Source organism: Amphiura filiformis, chromosome 10, assembly GCF_039555335.1.
Source record: "Amphiura filiformis chromosome 10, Afil_fr2py, whole genome shotgun sequence".
NCBI classification, from domain to species: Eukaryota; Metazoa; Echinodermata; class Ophiuroidea; order Amphilepidida; family Amphiuridae; genus Amphiura; species Amphiura filiformis.
The window spans coordinates 52,814,596-52,834,690 of record NC_092637.1 but is presented as its reverse complement, the minus strand read 5'-3'; the positions used below and the strand labels follow the sequence as shown (position 1 = coordinate 52,834,690).

General features: G+C 36.0%; 1 protein-coding gene across 4 annotated transcripts in view; it reads right to left on the bottom strand.

The window, feature by feature from the left end:
- The window catches only part of LOC140163019 (neuronal acetylcholine receptor subunit alpha-10-like), a 321,325-nt gene that overhangs the window by 39,203 nt on the left and 262,027 nt on the right, over window positions 1-20,095 (bottom strand). For all 4 annotated transcript variants that reach the window (XM_072186359.1, XM_072186357.1, XM_072186356.1 and 1 more), the window contains one exon: window positions 19,895-20,013. In XM_072186359.1, the coding sequence (XP_072042460.1) occupies window positions 19,895-20,013 (119 nt within the window). The remainder of the gene's footprint in view (window positions 1-19,894; window positions 20,014-20,095) is intronic.

Sequence of the window (20,095 nt, the reverse complement as noted above, 5' to 3'; positions counted from 1 at the left end):
TTAATGAGTAATCGTATTTTTAAAAATAAAAACCAGAAGCTGCTATGAATTAATTTCTAAACTAGTGAAAACTGATTAATAAACAAACCTGTCCTTTCCCCTAACAATATCCCTAACCCTAACCCTAAAAAACAAGAAAATCAATTATCGTATACCACCATGGTGGAATCGACCATCGTGGTCGTCCAATATACCTCATGTAATCACAAAAAAAATCATATTATTTCCCCAAGCACGAAAACCATTTTGGCACATTTGCATCACAATACTCTTCAGCCATCCTGCAGTATTTTGAAACTAGTAATACAGTTGGCGTAAAATTAACATTGGATGGCTGTATATACAGTCTGGCCTTCGACGAAAATACGTTAGATCATGATATTGCCGAGTAAGCTTTATTGATGGTTTCCCGTTGTATTCTTGATTATCAAGATGAAAAGCGCTACCTTGCGTATGGTTGAAGACGTTTTTGAAATCCAACCTGCTCATCTCAGAAAGTATTGCTACATGGACAAAATGAGGAAAAATCTTCAAAACTGCGTAGCTATTATGCAAGTGATAAATTGGTCATCTTTGAAGTGTTTTTGCATATTTTCTCCAAATAAGTAGATAGGCTTACTCTACGGGAAATCATCGAGCTTTTGTCAGATGTGTCTCGTACTTCATCAGTCCAAATTTGACCGTATTGATTGCTTGTTGTAGCCCAATTCGGCGTTGGCACCATTACTCAACGATATGCCGTCGATCCCTGTTGAAGTCCCGTTTCCATCTTGAAGTAAACATATATATTTGTCGGGCGCCCTCTATATTTAATTTTGTCACAAACGTATTTTCGCCGTGGACTAGCCTGATGAATGAAAGTTAACTTGTGGCCCGCTTTGTTTAGCGGGTAGAGAAGTGTTCGACTTTTCAAGTGTGCTTTTCAGAAGTCATAGAAAGGAAGGGATCAGTGTCTTTGATTATTGAGAACGGTACTATAAATGTTGTGCCGAAACATCACCAAAATGTCCTGTTATTATTGTTTGTTTTCATCGTATACTTAAACCGAAACTGAAATTTGAAGGATATAAAAGTTACATTGAGCCCACCTAAGTAAAAACGCACTATTGGCGATGAAATAACATAACAGATATCGCTATTTGTCATCAGGCGTGCGGTGCCAGTCTCAGACAAGCTTTACGTTAATGTGCCTAATTCAGACGCTGACTTAAAAGTTGTTGAAATGAAACGAGTCAAGGAATCTTAATAAACACAAGATAGTCATGTAAAAACAACAATAGTGTTGAAAATCTTAAAACCACGTTTTTTCCCGATTTTGTAAGGAACAATTTCTAAAATAATAATTGTTTTGGGATCATTAATTCCAAAAATTGTGCCGATATCCAAAACATTAAGAGAATAAACCATCTCTAGAAAAAGAAAATTGAAACAAGTAGACCTACCGTAATTTGTTTATTATTTTTTAGTTGGTTCCCACCAAAAGCACTTTTTTTCCCTAAACATTTTGTCTTTGCACCAAATTGTGCTTATACTTAGATTCCTTGACTCCTTTCCTTTCGAAAAAAATGTAATATTATTTTTGGTATGTCGTTTGCGAATAATTAATCAGTTACGACACTTTTACTTCAATCTGTCTGCTGGTAATTAACTAATCAAATGGTGCGTTTCTACTTAAAGGTGGGTGCTATTATAACGTTTGATTTCGTGCTGGGTTAACAAGCGCCAAATTCAAATGGGTAAGACTTGGTGTGCAGGTTCGTAAGGTTAGATCTTAAATGAACAGACACAAGTACATGACAGCTTTGTGTCTTTTAAAAATGGTTGAAGTATCAATAAATGAAATAAGATGAATAATACGAACATGCTTAGTGAAATTTAGCGAGGCATGCAATAAACGATAAGTTGTGTAACGGTAGGCTACTAAATCAAATTGGTAAACAAATCAGTTTCTTGCATAATAAAATCAAGGCAATCTGATCATTCAAAACTAATAACAAAAATGATCATACCACCAACACCTTATTAGTATAGACCAGCAGGTAGCACTACCCGGTGGAAATCTCGTATCTTTATCAATGAGTGGGTTAGCGGATTTGTTACACTATCCTTATGGGGTTGGGATTATTAAAAAAATAAAAATAGTGACATATTTGTCGTTTTTTGTGATGTTTAATGAACTGAGAATGGAAAACGTTTAATGAACTGAGAATGGAAAAATAATCTTTTATTAAAATAATTATATTATATTTGAATAATGAATTGGTGGTATGATAAATTTGTTATTTGGCTCAGCGTCGATAATGGTATGGGAAATTACCACATACTCGATTTCATCAACTGAAACGGCAAGAACCCTTTCATGTTCTTTACCCTCTGTTTATCCATGTTTGGCCTCTTCGTTACAGAACCGTTGCGTGTTTCATACATTATAGAGAGAGGACATTTTAAAAAACCCGGTTTTTTAGTGCATGTTCAGCTTTGGTTTTCAAAAGGACATCCTACCTAAGTTTTACCCAATGACCGATAATTGTATAGAGGTTATCCACTTGACTCATGTGTGACTTATAACAAAAGGCGCTAGTTCCCGTAGTATTCCTCATTCAAACCAATTCAATGCACGACCTCGGAGTTACCTGCATGACTTTGGCGGGCTATTTTGAAACAGTCATGGTTGCACATGCAGGTACTTCTTTTGAAAGTCCTAAACAAGGTATAGCAGTCGCTGATAGGATATGCAACTTATAGAACACGGATAACCTCTATTGTTAATATATTATGATTATTTAACTAACCAAGCTGAGTAACAAAGAACTAAATTGTTTTCAAAGCTTTAACCACGCATTACAAAGAAAAAACTGCATTCTCAATCAAGATGTGATATTGATCGGTTAAGATTGGGGTAACTCTGAATCAGATGCCTGACCAAGTCCGATGTTTTCGGACGCAACGTTTCAAAGTGAGTTGCAAATTTTAATTCCAGTATTAGATTTAATTTACAAAATGATGTTTGAAAGGGACACATCATTTAGATGTCGCATTTGGCGAGCAGTTGTCTCTAATATATTATTCTCGATGGATGGTATTGCTGTCATTCTGGGACAACATCTACAACTTACCTACCGCTAGGTCCATCCAATATCAGCAATACAATAGATCGTTCAGATCATCCTATCATTGTGCACCGAGATTTCAAATCACGTAACCGTCTGACAATCCTACATGAATATGAAGATCTCTCTCTCTCTCTCTCTCCCTTTCTGCTTTTGAGACGAGCAGGCAGGTGAAGGGACCTTCCAGTAATTTCATGACTGACATCATCACGTATTTCAGAAAAGTTATTCTTCGGAAATCTTGTTCGTTCACAACTTCCTTTTTTGTTGTACAATTTCAGGATATTTTTTCTGCCGTCGGAGTCCAATCGTAGAAGTGTAGAAATGTTGTTTTTTGCAAACTGAAAATATATCGACACATGTAAGTCGATAGCTATATCACAACCAACAGAGCACTTTGAGTAGATTATTTTTAGAACGTTGCCTTCGAAGTCAGGAAAAGCAGGTTTTCTAGATATTGAAATCCGTCAACTGATGAGAACCTCCATAAGACTCACTACATACAAAGAAGACAATATAGCTTTAATAAATGCACCGAGTTAAGAATTCCTTATTGATTCAATTATTATCTTTGTTATGTTTCAAATATGGCTTAGAAGTACATGAAAGGTAAAGGAAACAAATAAATAAATGAGGAAGAAAGAAACATAGATAAAAAGAAAGCAAGAAACAAAGAAAGAAAGATGACAGAAAAAAGAATGACAGAAGGAAACACAAAAGAAAAGGAAACAAAGAAAGGAAATTGGGGTAACTTGGTGTCATCATAGCGAGTAATTAACGAAGGGTAATTGGTGCAAAACTAGAGCGCTTGTTTAATTACACAAATGGTTCATATCAACTCACTGTCACCCGCATGTTAGAAATTGATAAGCCTAAAATACATATGCTCACATTTAGTTATAGCTCTTAATCTAGCAAATAACACTTAGAAATATATCTTACCATGATATCAGGGTTGTATTTCCGTCTTTGGGAGAGTGGTCTTTAATTATCAGCCGCTCATTGTTGACGTTCGCGTCAAACGATTGTGACTGCTCGGGAGAATATCATTTTTGTCATTGCTATAGGAAGAAAACCACATCGATTAGGATCCCGAAGTTGGCTCTAAAAGCCATTACTAATATTACTTATTCCATAATGTCTGAACGATATTTTGGGTAATGTATACCACACCATTTAGATTTTTATTGGAGTGAGTGCCTGACTGGCAATTAGGCCTATACATCTTTTTTTAAGGAAATATATTTCACAGCGTTAATTATTCCTCCACATGAAACAAAGATATTTAGAGTATCACTGACAATTAAACAAAATGCTAATTATTTTGATTTATATAATTAAAGTGATCAAACTGTATGTATAAATTTGACTTTAAACCTAACCCACACACGATTCACATTGAGCACACGTTGGTATTAATGCTTATCTTGATTTGTAATTATTCAATCTGAAACATGCTTCGAGATTAATTAAGCTTTTCATTATTAATGGTATTATATTTTAGATGAAACATCTCATAGATAAAAGAATAAAAGTTTAACTTACAATTCTGACGACAAACGTTGAGTCCAATATTAATGAACTGCCCTGCACTCCAAGTTACAGAAGAAAACATTATTCCAACTAGGTTTTCACTAGGGAAATTGGGATTATTATTAGTCTGATCCTATCCTGAAGTAGGCCGGCCTGGAGTATCTAGATTATATTGCATCTTAGCATCGCTACGCTCACAATCATACAATGGGCGATTCCATTTGAAATCCACACACCCCCTGTGGAAGATTTTGGAAATATGTTCTACAGAGGAAGTATGAATTTTGAATGGAATTAGCACATTAGGTAGCTCCATTTAAATTTCATACACCCTCTGAGCAAGATTCAACCTGAATCGTCCACAGAGGGAGCGTGAGTTTCAAATGAAGCTGTCTAATGTGCTAATCCATTTAAAATTCATACTCCCTCCACAGGGGGTGTATGGATTTCAAATGGAATTGCCCAATGTATGAGTCTTCTATTTGGTACATGTATCCAATAAGCGCATATTTGTGCAAATCTTAGATATTGCCATGGCGATTAACGGTGTGCTATCAATGTAATATTTGTCTGACCAGATCATCATTCATTAAATACATTGAATCATGATGCAGTCATGTCTACAGTAGAATTCACCACGACCTTTGCAGGACTTAAACCCCATTAAAAGCTATTAAACCAAGATTACACTCATTGAAAACAGCTCAACTGATTAAATCATATCTTCTCTGGTTAAATCCACACAACATATGTTTCTGCTTTACATGTACAATGGAGCAATGAGCTGGTATTATAGTTTCAGTTGGGTGAACGATTATAAAGCGAACGCTAGAGAACAATTCTGTGTGGGCTTTTGTTTACGAAATGAGACAATACTCTGCTTATTGTTAACCAGCGTTCTTGAAAATGAGAAGCATGGTGGTTTGCAGACTTAACACGGTTTGGAAATAATTTCTTCATATTTTTTGGTGTTATCTGTCGTTTACATATCCTTCCTAAAACACCAAAGTACGAATATTTCCAAACACCTAAATTAGCTAAAAATTTAGGACATGTTACAAAACTATATTTTCTAGAATTTCAGAAGAGTACTTTTAATATTGGCCGGTTATTTTTCACACAGCGACGTTAACTAGGCAATTACCCATACTTCTAACATACGCTATTTGTAGAGGTTACGCGTCAATGGTAAGAGCACTGTGTATTGTGTATAGGAAAACGGACAGTAACTGCAGTATGTAGCATGGGGAAAACCCTTGTTCCGTTGATTACCAGTTATAATAAGGAGGTAAGACGCCGTCTGGATTTCAATTTGGTTCCAATGAATAGCTGTGTGCCTCCTCTATCCAGTGATACCAAAATAAGTACCAGCATTCTCTACGCCATTATGACCTCGAAAAATTAGAAAATCCTGTACATGTAGCTGTGCAGGTCTACGAATTTTATGAGGATAGCCAGAATGAACATCAGCCATTTTTGCCCAATACTCCGGAAGTTATATGATAAGTCTATGACAATAGTAGAATCATTTTCTTACGATCCGTGTCCATTCATAGGATACTTTTGTTTCTCTGTGGATTTGACTAGATGGACATATTTTAAGAAAAAATGGTTCCTATGTCCCTCCCAAAAATGGCGGGAAAATCTATTTATAGCTCATTTTTTCAAAATGGCCGCCGGTGACATATTGAAAAAAAAATGAAAATCTATATACCATGACCTGGATAGGCTATAATGACAAATAATGTACCGTTTTCAACTATTTTTGGCATTCCAATCCTTTTAAGATAATATTCAAAGTGTTTAGAGGTCATGTTGACCCCTATAATCCAAGATGGCCGCCAGATCCATATTGAAAAACATGAAATCGATATATCATGAAGTGGATAGGCTATAATAACAAACAATATGTCGTTTGCAACTATTTTTGGCATGCAAACCCGTTTAAAATCATATTAAAAGAGTTTGGGGTCACCTTGACCCCTAAATCCAAGATGGCCGCCAGCGCCATATTGACAAAAACATGAAAATCTATATACCATGATGTGGATAGGCTATACTGACAAGCAATGTGTCGTTATCCACTATTTTTGGCATGCCAAACCTTGTTATGTCGTATTCAAAATGTTTGGGGTCATCTTTACCCCTAAATCCAAGATGATTGCCGGGGCCATGTTAAAAAACATGAATATCGATATTTAAGATGTGACACACATGAGGCCAATATTTATTTTTACTCAATTAGTTATACTGTAGAATTTGAAAGTGTTACTTTTGTTCTTTCAGGAAAGTTGCACGTTAAGAGCACGTGATGGAGATCGGAACAGGCACTGAAGAGCTACAGAGCAACCAAGAGACTGATAAACTAGAATGCATGCTGTGTAAAGATCATTGCCCTGTAAAAGACAGTTTAGAAAAAGTATCCGCAGAGAAATGGGAGAACATTAAGGACAAATCTTTACAATGGAAGGGCCTTGATAAATTTCAACATGTCAATACAACAGTGGAATGGGATAAAGGACCTTAGTGTTATCATATGCATGCTACTTGTTATACCACGATGTATAACACACGCGCTCACTCCCAAGCCACAAAACGCAAGCACAATCTGAGAAACCACAAAAAAGGCCGGGATGTCAGGTCAGCAATCATCTTTCTCAGGACCGCCTCCCAAGAATCTTCGTTCAAGTACAGGTGTTCTGCATGGTAAGGCATTGTGCGTGTGGTGCATGAAAGGTCCACAAAAGTCTGGTAACCGGGACAAAAAAACAACACTTTTGATGCTTTCGACACAAGATGCATGGAAAAGGTTCAAGACACACACTATCTACATTGCAGATGAGGATACAAGGGAGCGGTTAGATACGTTAATAACGCCAATCCCAGAGAGCCAAACAGCCTTTGGCTTGGAAATCAGATACCACCGTCATTACTGGCGTCAATACGGCAGCAATCAAGCGAGAGATAATCTCAGTGAAAATGCAGAGTATATATACAGCATGTTAACCTTCGGGAGGCTCAGGTTTTGTTCTTTCAACATATCCAATAAGTCATATTTTAAAGATCATGAAATACGCACCCTTCAAGGACTGCTCCAAGATTACATTCGCATTACTTCAAACTACGGGCACTTTTCCCAAGTAAGGTACAGCTACTTCAAGGAACTTCTGATCAAAGAATTGGAAAAAGACATAGGATTTCACGAACGTATTCAGAAGAATGTTAGTGAGATTGTGAATGATACAAGAGGAGCTGCCGGTACATACATCGGGCCGAGCTGTTATCACTGGGAGTAACGGATGACCAGTTGGTCAAGAATGTCGCAACACGACTTAGAGAACAGGTCATAAAAACAATACATATGTATATACATACATGAGTTGGAGCAAGCTGAAACCTTTAGTGAGCTCCTACTAAAGCTCATTACCTGGTTGAAAAACCTAACACAGGTTCAGCTGATGACAACCCAAAGGTCTGATCAATTGCGTCAATCTTAGGGAGCGATCGTTATTTACGACAGGGGGTGGGCATTTTGACAAGGGAAATAATTTAGTATCGGTTCAGCAAAACTTTTAGCAGTTTTGAATGTTGAACCCTGTATTAACTTGACCTTGTAAACTCATTTAGCACCAGCCATATATAACAAAACAATAATTACTGAAAGGGTTATGCCAAGTGCATCATTCCGCAACGCCAAGTTTGCATATGAATTTCTTAATAATGCAGCAGCGTAACATGTAGGTGAATAGCAAAATGGAATTTTTTTGGTATTAAACCACCTTAATTTCCTAATCTGCATATGCAATTTTCACGTTGCGGAATGATTCGCTTGGAATAACCCAACAAATTGAATAAGTTAACAGGTAAAACCGACTTTCATTACTCTTATGCCGGACCACTTGTGTACATTTTATTACGATAGTCTAAAATTGAGAACGCAGAATGAAAGAAAGAGTTTATGTTATCAGAATAATTTTACTCGTAATACAGTCTGGGACTAAATTCCTTGTAAAATAAGAGCTCACACGTTGTCAGAAATTTAACCAGATATCGTATCGCATTTTACCAGATATTATAGCTATAAGTTTCACTAACATTTGTCCAATACAGCTACAAAAGACCACGATTTAAGGCATCTAGCGTTGATCGTGGGGCAATTAGTGACGTCATTTTTTGTTTGTTGCACATTTTTGAAGTTTCATTTATGGATTTACAAATTCTGAGTACAAAAAGCAAGATTTCCAAAGGTTTCAATGGGTTTCATTGGTTTGTACCGCGCTCGGTCGAATTGCTATGAGCAGAAAGAGGACAAAAGGCTATTCACGGGACAATATTACTGCATCTTGCATAATACGGAGACTACCACTTAGTTTATTTTCCAATGAAAATTATATGTTGTATTTCATGAACTACTGTTAATTGTGTGCTATATAGTTTTTCTAACATTCGTGACATTTGTATTTTGCATGCAGGTTTTGGGATATGCATATGGACATTGTGTCCAAATACGATCTTATCAACAATGAATTAAAAGAAGTAAATAATTGGTTTAAGGCTAATAAGCTATCAGTGAATGCAAGCAAGACTAATTATATGGTGCTTGGTACAAATCACAAAACATCACGCGTATTGTACAATGTTACTAAAAATATTATATTAGATAATGTAATCCTGGAAAGGTTGAATAAGACCAAATTTCTTGGAGTGACAATTGATGAGAATTTAACTTGGAAATTTCATATTACCAACATCTCAAAGAATATATCTAGAGGTGTTGGTGTAATAAACCAACTGAAACATTTTGTCCCCGAGCGAATAATGTATTCACTATATTGTACTTTAATACTTCCTTATATAAACTATGGTATCTTAGCATGGGGAAATACTTGTCAAAAATATTTGGAAAAGATTTTCAAACTTCAAAAAAAAGCCCTTAGAATGATATCGAATAGTCACTTTTTAAGTCACTCAGCCCCTATTTTCAAGAATTACAATTTGCTTAATGTTTATGATAGTTATGATCTCGAACTAAGCACTTTTATGTACAAGTATAATACCAATCAGTTACCAAAGGCATTCAATAGTTATTTTGTTGAGCAGAGGAATCACCTCAGGTATCACACAAGAAACGCTGAAGATTACAAGATCTGTCTTACAAAAACAGAGTTTGCTAACAAAACAATAAGAACCGCCGGGCCAAGAAAATGGCATTCGATTGACAGATGCGCCAAAACGGCTACATCAGTAAAACTCTTTAGATCCCAAATTAAAACAAACCTTATAGAAATGTACACTTAATACCTCTTAGTTTGGATTTGCTTATTTTTATTTTTCTCCCTTATAAAACAGAAAATCGATTAAAATTAACTGATCTCTTAGCATTTATACTATATTCACAAAATGTCAGCTTTCTTGTGCGATATACGTGAGCAAATGTTATGAAATCCTAATTTGTCTTACACTTATATTCTGCATGTTCTTTATTCATCATTTTTTTTCCTGCTTAGTTCGTTCTACATGAATGTATGAAAGAGGGTGGGGGTGTTTGTATGTATGTAATTGTAGTTTATTAGACAAATTAAGAAACTTAGGCTAAGGTTAAGGGGGTGCTTGTTCAGGCCTTTTTGGCCTTCTGAGCATCTCCCCATTCAAATGTGTTGTTTTGCTGTTATAGTATTGTTGTATTTTGAATGAAATAAAGATTGATTGATTTATTGATTGATGATGTAATTTGTCCGCAATGGTGAAATGCATATTCGTTCCACAGAACTTGATATTAATGTCTACTAAATACACATCACTTTGATATATGGATAGTAATGTCTATACGAATTGATCGCAAGATTCTATTGAACAGGCTATAACAGACTGATACACACATGGAGCTATTAAAGATGGAGAAGCATTAGATTATGTAACGCATTGTTCCCTTGTGCCGATTTGATTTCAGACAAGCTATTCATCGAAAGGTACCTTTTGTTCGGGACAAAGGGCTTCCGCCATTAAATCGGTAAGCAGACACGACAGCGTATTAACGCTTTACCTAGCAGGCTACTGTTAACAAGTGATCAAACGAAAGTCGCGTGAAAGCGCCTACTGGAACGAAAAGTACCTTTTGTTCCCATACAACCCAAGGATGTGATTGAGTAGCCGTAAGCACAAAAGGCTCACATTAGCCGTTGATGTACAGTTAGTTATCACCCACTGACTTTAGGTGCTTCATTTAAATAAATTCACGCAGATATGCTCCATTGCTCAGTACTTATTGCACTCTACGTTCCCTTTGTGTGCCTTTGGAGGGAATTGATCACTGTGCATCAATCAAAGCAATTTATAAAAAACAAATTATTAGAACATACATGTACAATTGAATGTTGACATGAAGTTCGCCAAGGATGTGATTGAGTAGCCGTAAGCACAAAAGGCTCACATTAGCCGTTGATGTACAGTTAGTTATCACCCACTGACTTTAGGTGCTTCATTTAAATAAATTCACGCAGATATGCTCCATTGCTCAGTACTTATTGCACTCTACGTTCCCTTTGTGTGCCTTTGGAGGAATTGATCACTGTGCATCAATCAAAGCAATTTATAAAAAACAAATTATTAGAACATACATGTACAATTGAATGTTGACATGAAGTTCGCCTATAACTCGGATCACTTGTGACATGTCTAATATCATGGCAAAAGTAATTACGCTAATAATGATATCAATGGTACTTTGAGGTTTAGTTGCCATAGAAATTTGATCAGATATTGACAAAACTGTTGACGAGGAGTTTGTAAATACGTGGCGCTTGAACTGAAAACACGTTTGAACACAACTTCCACGGGAAATAATATCACATTTGTCGAGTAGGACTTCATAGTCGCAAGTAACAATTATATTAAAACATGTAACGAGTATTCTGCTAGCATTTGTGCCAATTTCATATATACAAGTTGATTGACAAGTTTATAATCCACTGTTTTATACTAAAGGCTTTCAAAAACCATTTAGGTTGATGGATGCTAAATGTAGCAACCCATGTCCTTGGCGCAAGTATATTGACAGAAAATATGTAAAATATACACGTGAATTTGGTGTACATGCTTAGCTGAATATTCATAAAAGTCCTTTTCGTTAAAAAAAAGTGGGATGATGTTGTAAAATTAAATTGACAAAATATCAAATGAAAATAGACGTTTCCGAGCTTGTGAAATCACGACGAACTGTCTGCATGGACAAGATGAATTAAGGCATATGTTGTGCTCCGAAGTTGGAAATGAGTACCATAATTCTTTCTTTGGAGTTTTCAACACACCAATGCAAAAATATTAGGAAATCGGCGCACGGGAAATTTATGAAATCGAGTCTGCAAAAAAGTGCGTGGGCTGAAATGCAACATTACATATACAAGCCTATTTACATAATTTCCTATGAGGTTACACAAGTGATCATGCTCAAATATAAAACCATAGAGTTTGGTCATTGATATGCACCATCAATTTTGTACCTGTGATCAATATTTCTAGGCAAAGAAAAAATCACACCAAACGTCTGAGCAATTAAACAAAATCTTCGATCCCTTGTACTTCATTTGGATGTACTAAATGGATAAGTATACGGCACACGTCAGCTCTGTTATGTAGCTAAGTCATACTAAATGTATAAGTATACGGCACACGTCAGCTCTGTTATGTAGCTAAGTCATACTAAATGGATAAGTATACGGCGCGGCACACGTCAGCTCTGTTATGTAGTTAAGTCATAGCTGTGTAAAAAGCAGCAAGTCGGACAGCTTAATTTTGCTTTCAACTCATATACACAATATTGTGTTGTATTCAATTAACAAGGTTTTAATTGCTTATTTTAAAACGTGATGATGTTATAACAGAAAAATCATAATCCGTTCAATTGTTGCAAAATATCCCCCAGCACGCCGGGCACTGGTTGCTGTGTTGTTATTATATTGGTCATTGGTCATGTTGGTCGATGAACGCCATTTCTACCACATTGTTGTGGGTATAGTAATTATGAAATATGTTAGGTCAGAGGATGTAAAATAGTTGTAAGAAATACATTAAAACATTTGGTTTAAATTCAATGGTACTTTGCGATAATAAGGTACTATAAAGAGTGGATTTCTAAGCATCTGAAATCCACTCTTTATAGTGTAATAGAAAGGAACGCATATGGGAGTTTGGGTCAGGGCGAATGGGTTTTTTTCGCCGCCACCGGCGGTGAATTTATTTTTGTAAGTTTTTATGTGTGCCTTTAAACAGAGTTGGGTAGGGGACTTTTTTTTTACTTATCAGTAAGGCCGTCTCACTAGAGGGCGAAATAATTTTTTCGTCTCACTAGCGGGCGATTTTTTCCAAAAAGCTCCTCTGCCCACACCTGTAAACCAAATGGTGCGCCCGTAGGAGGTACAGCGCGGCTACATGGTAACCAATAAAATGGCATTGCTGTGTTCTATTTGTATGCATGGCAATCAGATAGTGCACCGACATATCAGTTTTGTGGTACCCATTAGCAGCCTTGCTGTGTTAGATACAGTGCTGTTCCCCTGACTCATCTGTATGTAATATTGTGATAGTGATTAAGCTAATGGTACCATTGATGCCCCAACACCTGGTGTGTATCCTGTCCTGTTGTGCAACACACAAACAAGATGCGTCTACGGGGTTGCTAAATGATATTGACAAGAATACATGTCCATTAATTGCCTGCCGAGTAAAACTAGCAACAAATATAAGATGTAAGATATAAGATGTTCTTACGGATTTATCATCATATGTGACCGTCCACGGCGAATGAGCCGTAAATTCCTCCCCGGTCAATTTTGTTTTATTTCGTGTTTAAAAATAAACATCATAAACTTAAAAATGGTATATCATTTGACTTCAAACGATATCCAGAAGCGGGGTTATGGTTTGTTAAACTTTGCTCCTTCAACAAAATGATAGCTTTTACGTTTTTACATGTGTCTCTTTTTCCACATTGTTGGCAATAAATATCAAACAGTCATAATTGGCGGTCATTTCAAATCATCCCCAAGTCAACGAGGTTTAAGAAAGTTCTCTCATTGTTAATTGTTGGTTATGCATACCTGGACAAAATACAATGCCTGGTAACCCACCACTTGAACAGGATTTAGCAATATAAGCAAACAAAGACCAGAGCTATTAAAAGTTCTATAGCCATCTAAGGTAGAAGCTTATTATCCACTTCAACAATAGGATTATTGATTAGTTTTTGACTATCGAAATGAGACGGATGTCGGGCTAGCTTAAGTTACTGATGAATATGACCTTCGTACACATTTTACACCGTAACTCAGAATACAATTTAGGGAATTTACGGCTCATTTGTGCTGCCGGGTCACATATTTCATTTGCAAATTTAGTATTCATCATGGCAATGGGTTTCAATATTAAAACTAAGATATTTTAATAGCGATGTGTCATGTATATACATTATTGCAGAATATTATAATAAATCAGAAAGAATCTATAGTGTTATACAAATTTAATTTGGAAAGTAGATCAACTCGTGAGTCGAGTCCTACCAGGGACAGAAGGAACTGGAAACGGCTTGCACCCATTTTGGTTAAGTATCTGGAGTTGAGCAAGCACACGTGTATGCAACCAAGGAGGTTGTCAGAAACATGGCCATACGATAAGACTACCGGGTGGCTGAAAGAAGCCATTTGGATCCACAGAAAAGGACGAGGGGGCCTACGCACTCAACAACATCTTTGACCAACTCATCACGCCCTCTACGGTGCTTCCTGTTGTCCATAAAAGGAAACAGTCAGATATGATGAGTTGCCAGTCTGATGAAACCACTAGTGTAGTGGTGAAACGTCACTAAACCGTGAGTAAATCACCTTTGTGTTTAATTGGAATTGTTCATAATGAACAAAATAAAATTCACAGTTGAAATCAACATTCATAATGAATTTATTCTTAGACATTCAAAAATAGTTTTTAACCCATCACTACTTCATGCACAGTCCCTGGTCTTACCCACCTGTGAGATTTTATAACACATCCTGATCACTATCCCCCATCAAGCTATCAGGTAACGCGCCGATTCTAATGAAAGCTAAACAACATTAATGCTCTACGTGCTAGCCATGCGCGTCAACGGAAAAAGTTCAAGTTTTGAAATATTTTCTCAAAATATCAAGAGTTATCTGAAGAACTACTGAACCAATACTAGGCTTGTTTGTACTCATTTTAATGCATTTTTCATGCTGATTCCAAATATGGTCATGAAAATGTATAATTCTGAAATTTTTGAATTAAAAAAAAAAATTTGAAACATGTCGTCTGCAGTCGACACACGCGTGAAGAGAATTAATATGCAAGAACGTAACAAAATCGTGAGTTTGCAATTTGTAACCACTCTGTACCTCATTTCCATTATAACGGGATAACACTTTACTTTTGATAAAGATTTAATCTGTTTAATCTGTTATTAAATAATCGCTACATGTAGAGCATTTCTTTTAATTCCTTTATGTGCAGGTGGTGATTAGTATTTATAGTAAGCCACTCATAAATAATGTAGCTAGTGACTTCACCCCAGCACCGTCATGTTGACAGTATTATTATCCCGTGACGTAGTTGAGGTTATTTCAAATGTTATTCTGCCATTTCTTGAATTAAACATTTTTCAAATATTGCGACTGCAACATCTCAAAGGAGTTTGAGCACATAATGATCTTTATAAAAGGTATATACAAACAACACCTAAATGAAACGATCATAGTTATGCAAACGTCAAGCAGTTCTTGATAGCTACTACACTGTTTGACAGCGGTGGGTTGGACGGCAGCATGACATAGCAGTGCTTGTATTAAAAATTGAGACAAATAAAGCTGACACATTAGAGGACTGGTAGAGGTTTTATGTAGATGATCCCAAAAATTGTGAAATTCGGCGTGTCAATTCCGCTCCATGTGCATTATTTGAGAAAACGCCCAACACTTTAGTTTTGATATTGACCTTTAACTCAAGAATCACAACACACATGAAAATATAAATGCGATTTTTGGCTCCTTATTACCAAATACATTGGAGTTTATTTGAAAAAATATGGTCCCCCGGTATGGTCCATGGCCCATGCTCTTGCTCTAACATTAATTTGCTTGACCATGAGATTTATTAAACAGTTGCATGGTGATAACATGTAAAATGGGTATCCACCAATTTACAGATTGTGAAATCTTCCAATTTCTGTGATATGAACAAGCACCCGGACTGGTTGTAGGTTGTAACTCATTGCCATGGTTGTAGGTCCTTATTTTAAGCAATGGATGCATCTTGGCGTGGAAATAAGCAATAAAACCTACTGTTTATTTCTGCCCAAAATTAGTCATATACACGGTGTTCTTTTGCTGTGCTCGGTCGTTTAAAACACATGTCTTTGCTGTAATTTTAAAGGCCCGCATTTTTGAGTGATTTGGCAGTGTCCCAAGTCTATTGATTTTATGCCGATGCTGCTACATAATCAAGCATATGGTATCATTTACACATTATGTTATTTGAAAGACAAAGGTACAGTCTTTATTGGATCATAAAGAAATCCCATCCAAATATTATATGAGGTCAAATGTCAACTCTCATTACATACTGACCCTCCGTCGTACCTTGAAAATTAATGGTCGTTTTAGTCGAAGCCGCTGTTATTTTAATCACTTTTAATGACCATAATCATCTTCATTTTCAAATGAGTACGATATTTGAAAAAGAAAAAGAAAAAAAAAGCTGACTCTTGACTACACGTATACTGAACTATTTTATATCTACGCACGTGGTGGCGACTTCTCTTTTGATTTAAAAACGAAGGCAAGACCTCTTCTGTATTCAAATGTATTGAGTAGCAAAGTATTATTCACGGAATTCTCATATCAGGTCATGATTTCAATGTCAGTTTGATAAAAACTAACAACTACGCAAGACAGAGTCGGACTTGATATTCACGTCCCTGGACCAAGCTGGATCCACGGACCCCAACTATGTAATCTATTTTTCATTCCAAAACAATGCCTCACTGAATTTAAACTAAAAATCATTCGATGGGTGAAAACAGTAAAATATAGAATAAATAGCACCGGTGCGATACAATAAAATACAAGGAATTCGTGTAATTACGTTAAATGCCCGATTATGTCCGCATGTCCGATATTTTTCAAACAAAGTTAATAAGAAAGCTAAATATTTCTTGCATTGTTAAAAAGCCACGATTGAAAAATATTATCAATAATTGCTAATTGTTTTACTATTTTCTTACTAGCCCCTGCCCATTACAGTACATTAAGTACATTACAATCGTGTAAAAAAAGCATTTTGAAAAAATAAACTGAGAACGTCCTCCTCATCAAATGTTACAACATTGCTTTAAGATTGGGACACTGGTACAAATATTTCGTCCGATTATATGGATCGATAAAAAACACAATTACAAAGAAAATACATGTAACCAGTTTAAACTGAAAGGACAGAAGCACATCATGTATTATTAATTATCATTAATTATTATTATTAATTATTAATTAATTAATTAATAATTAATTATTAATTATTATTAATAGTATCAATTACGAACGTATCCAGTCACTGGATGATCCTTAATCTACAATTTACCCGAGGAAGTAATTGATCAGTATATATTTTACAGCCATTGATGGCGTTTTGGCTCGGCTGACTCCAATCAGGCTGTAATTTAGCAAATCTGAAAACTGAAAGCTAGGACGATTCAGGTGCGTAGCAAGCGGGGGGACAGGGTGGACGAAGTCCATGGGCCCCGAGGGTTCAGGGGCCCCAAGCAAAAGAGAAAATGAAATAAGAGCTGATTAAGGAAATGCTGAAAGAGCTTAAAAGGCAGGGCTGAATTTACCTGGGCCAGACCAAAATTTGGAGGCCCCAAACCGAGTCCAAGTTTGGTTTACAAATTGGGGGACTAGTATAAGATCGACAGTGGTGGCAGAAGCATTGCAAATCAGTAGAGGGAGATAAGCATATTTTGTTAAGTTCTTACTAGGACATTTTTAATTTCAGACAATTTTAGCTCAAAATGAAGGTGAATTTTGCTATGTAAAGGGCTAGTATGATATGCGCGAAGCGCACAAATTTGGCAATTTTACCATATTTTGGTCCAAAACATGTTGTCGGGCTAAGAGGAACATGCACAGGGCAATTTGGGGGGCCCCTCTGGCCAATGATAAATCCGGCCCTGCTAAAAGGGCCCCGCATTGATTCTTGTCCATGGGCCCCCCGAGGCTCTTGCTACGTCCCTGGGACGATTGCCTGAAAACGAGAACCATACACACACACACACCCACTCAACACACAAAAAAGGTCTCTGCGTCCTTTACATATTGTCACGGACCGTGGCTATAATCATTCTATAAACCATTTAAAGCTTTTTGGTAAAATGTTAGTTTTCACTATCAGATAAAGAGGTAAAATGAAAGGAAATCGTTACTCCATTCCAGAATCCGCCAATCGTGAATTCGTGTAACCATTCTTACAGTCGATCGTAGATTCACGGACGCACGCAACAAGAATTCCAGCCACACGCAAGTTTTGAGATTTCGGGATCTCGGTATTGATATCTTAGATGTTGTCACAAATACAGCACCTAAGCCTTTGGTTTTTCGCTCAGCTGTGTTTTCACTTGCATTTCATTTCTTTTCTATATTCATGATGTCTCGTTTATTTTCTTGACCCCTGCGCTTCAGAAAAGCTCAGAAAGGACCGCACAAATGGGCAGACGACGGCAAGCCGATCATATCAATCACTCTTTTGAGTAAAAGTCAGGTGAGGCTGAAATTCAGTGCGCTGAGAGACATAACTTACTAATTATACACACACTGGAGCTCAAATCATGTAATACGCCATACAGAATTACAACACTCACATTAAACATACCAATTTAACTTACATACAATCAAATGTACTGACGAATATCATAAAATTGGTTAACATGGTTCAATAGGATTGAACTCTTTTGCCAAGTTGCCAAGGTAACACAACACCCGAGATTAAAATGTTTTTTTCAAGCGGACAAATTTGAAAACAATAAAATATTGTTGCCAAGGTAGCAAAATACCCGAGATTATAATGTTTTTCCAAGCGAACCAATTTGAGCCCATTTTGATCGAAATCGGAGCATGTTGGATTTTTACCCCCTGTGGATAATGGTCGAGACCAACAATTGACATTTAACCTTTATGACTACTCAACAACTGTACAGCGGTGATAGGTTACACTATACCTTTTCTGAATCCTAATAATGAGAGGATCACAAATAGATGGGTGTTTTTCAAACCCATATTCGCCCAATTGTGAAATTTGAGCCTTGTATTATAGCGGCCATTTTTTGGCTTTATACAAATAGCATTTTTTCCCGCACTCACTTTATTGTCCTTTTTTGATATATTGTTCAGGAGGGTGCTTACCCAGCAAACACAAAACGTTTTCGATATCATTCGCAAAAGATTATAAAAGGTTGTCAGAAAACGTTTAAATGTCGGGTTATATAAAGGGTACATTAATGGAATAAAACGTTTTCATAACATTAAAAAACATTTGTTGGTAATTTACTGCACAGCAAATATAAATGTTTTACAGAAAACATTTAAATGTCGGGTTATACTAATGGTATAAAAACGTTTTAATAAAATTCCAAAAACATTTTTGAATTTTTTTTCTAAACAGAATGTTATTTTGGGGTTGAAAAAATATTTTGCAAAAAATGTTTGCCCAAAATATTTACAATAACGTTTTTAAAATGTTTTCATGACCTTTATATAACCCGACATTTAAATGTTATTAAAACGTTTTGTAAAAAACATTTTAAGAACATTTCTGTGTTTGCTGGGTTCAAATATTTTAACATAATGTTATTTAAGTGTTGACAAAATATTTGGCCAAAAATGTTTGCAAAAATAGTTTACAATGACATTTCGAAATCATTTTAAAAATATTGTTGTAGTGTGTTTTTATACACAACGTTTTAAAACGATTTCATGACCTTTATATAAACCGACATTTTAATGTTATTAAAATGTTTGTACCTAAACCAAAACCCAAAATATAACTTATTTAAAACGTTTTAAAAACGTTTTTGTGTTTGCTGGGTAGAGACACTAGCAAGCAAAAACATTGGTATTCCAATTTTGTTCATGTGTATCCATTATTTTACTTTAATACAATGACAAGTCTATAAAGAATGTCACATTGGACTGACTCACCGTGTATTCCACATCCCAATATTGTTTGCCAGGATCATCAGGGTATTCTTGATAGGATGTATTCACAGACATTGAAACCATATCCCATTGACCGTCACTATTGAAAACTTCGTCATCACCTATATACAAAAACAATAGTAAGAGTATTAAGATTAATATATCCTTCGAAAAAATTACAAATCGCAGATTTTTGAAAACGTT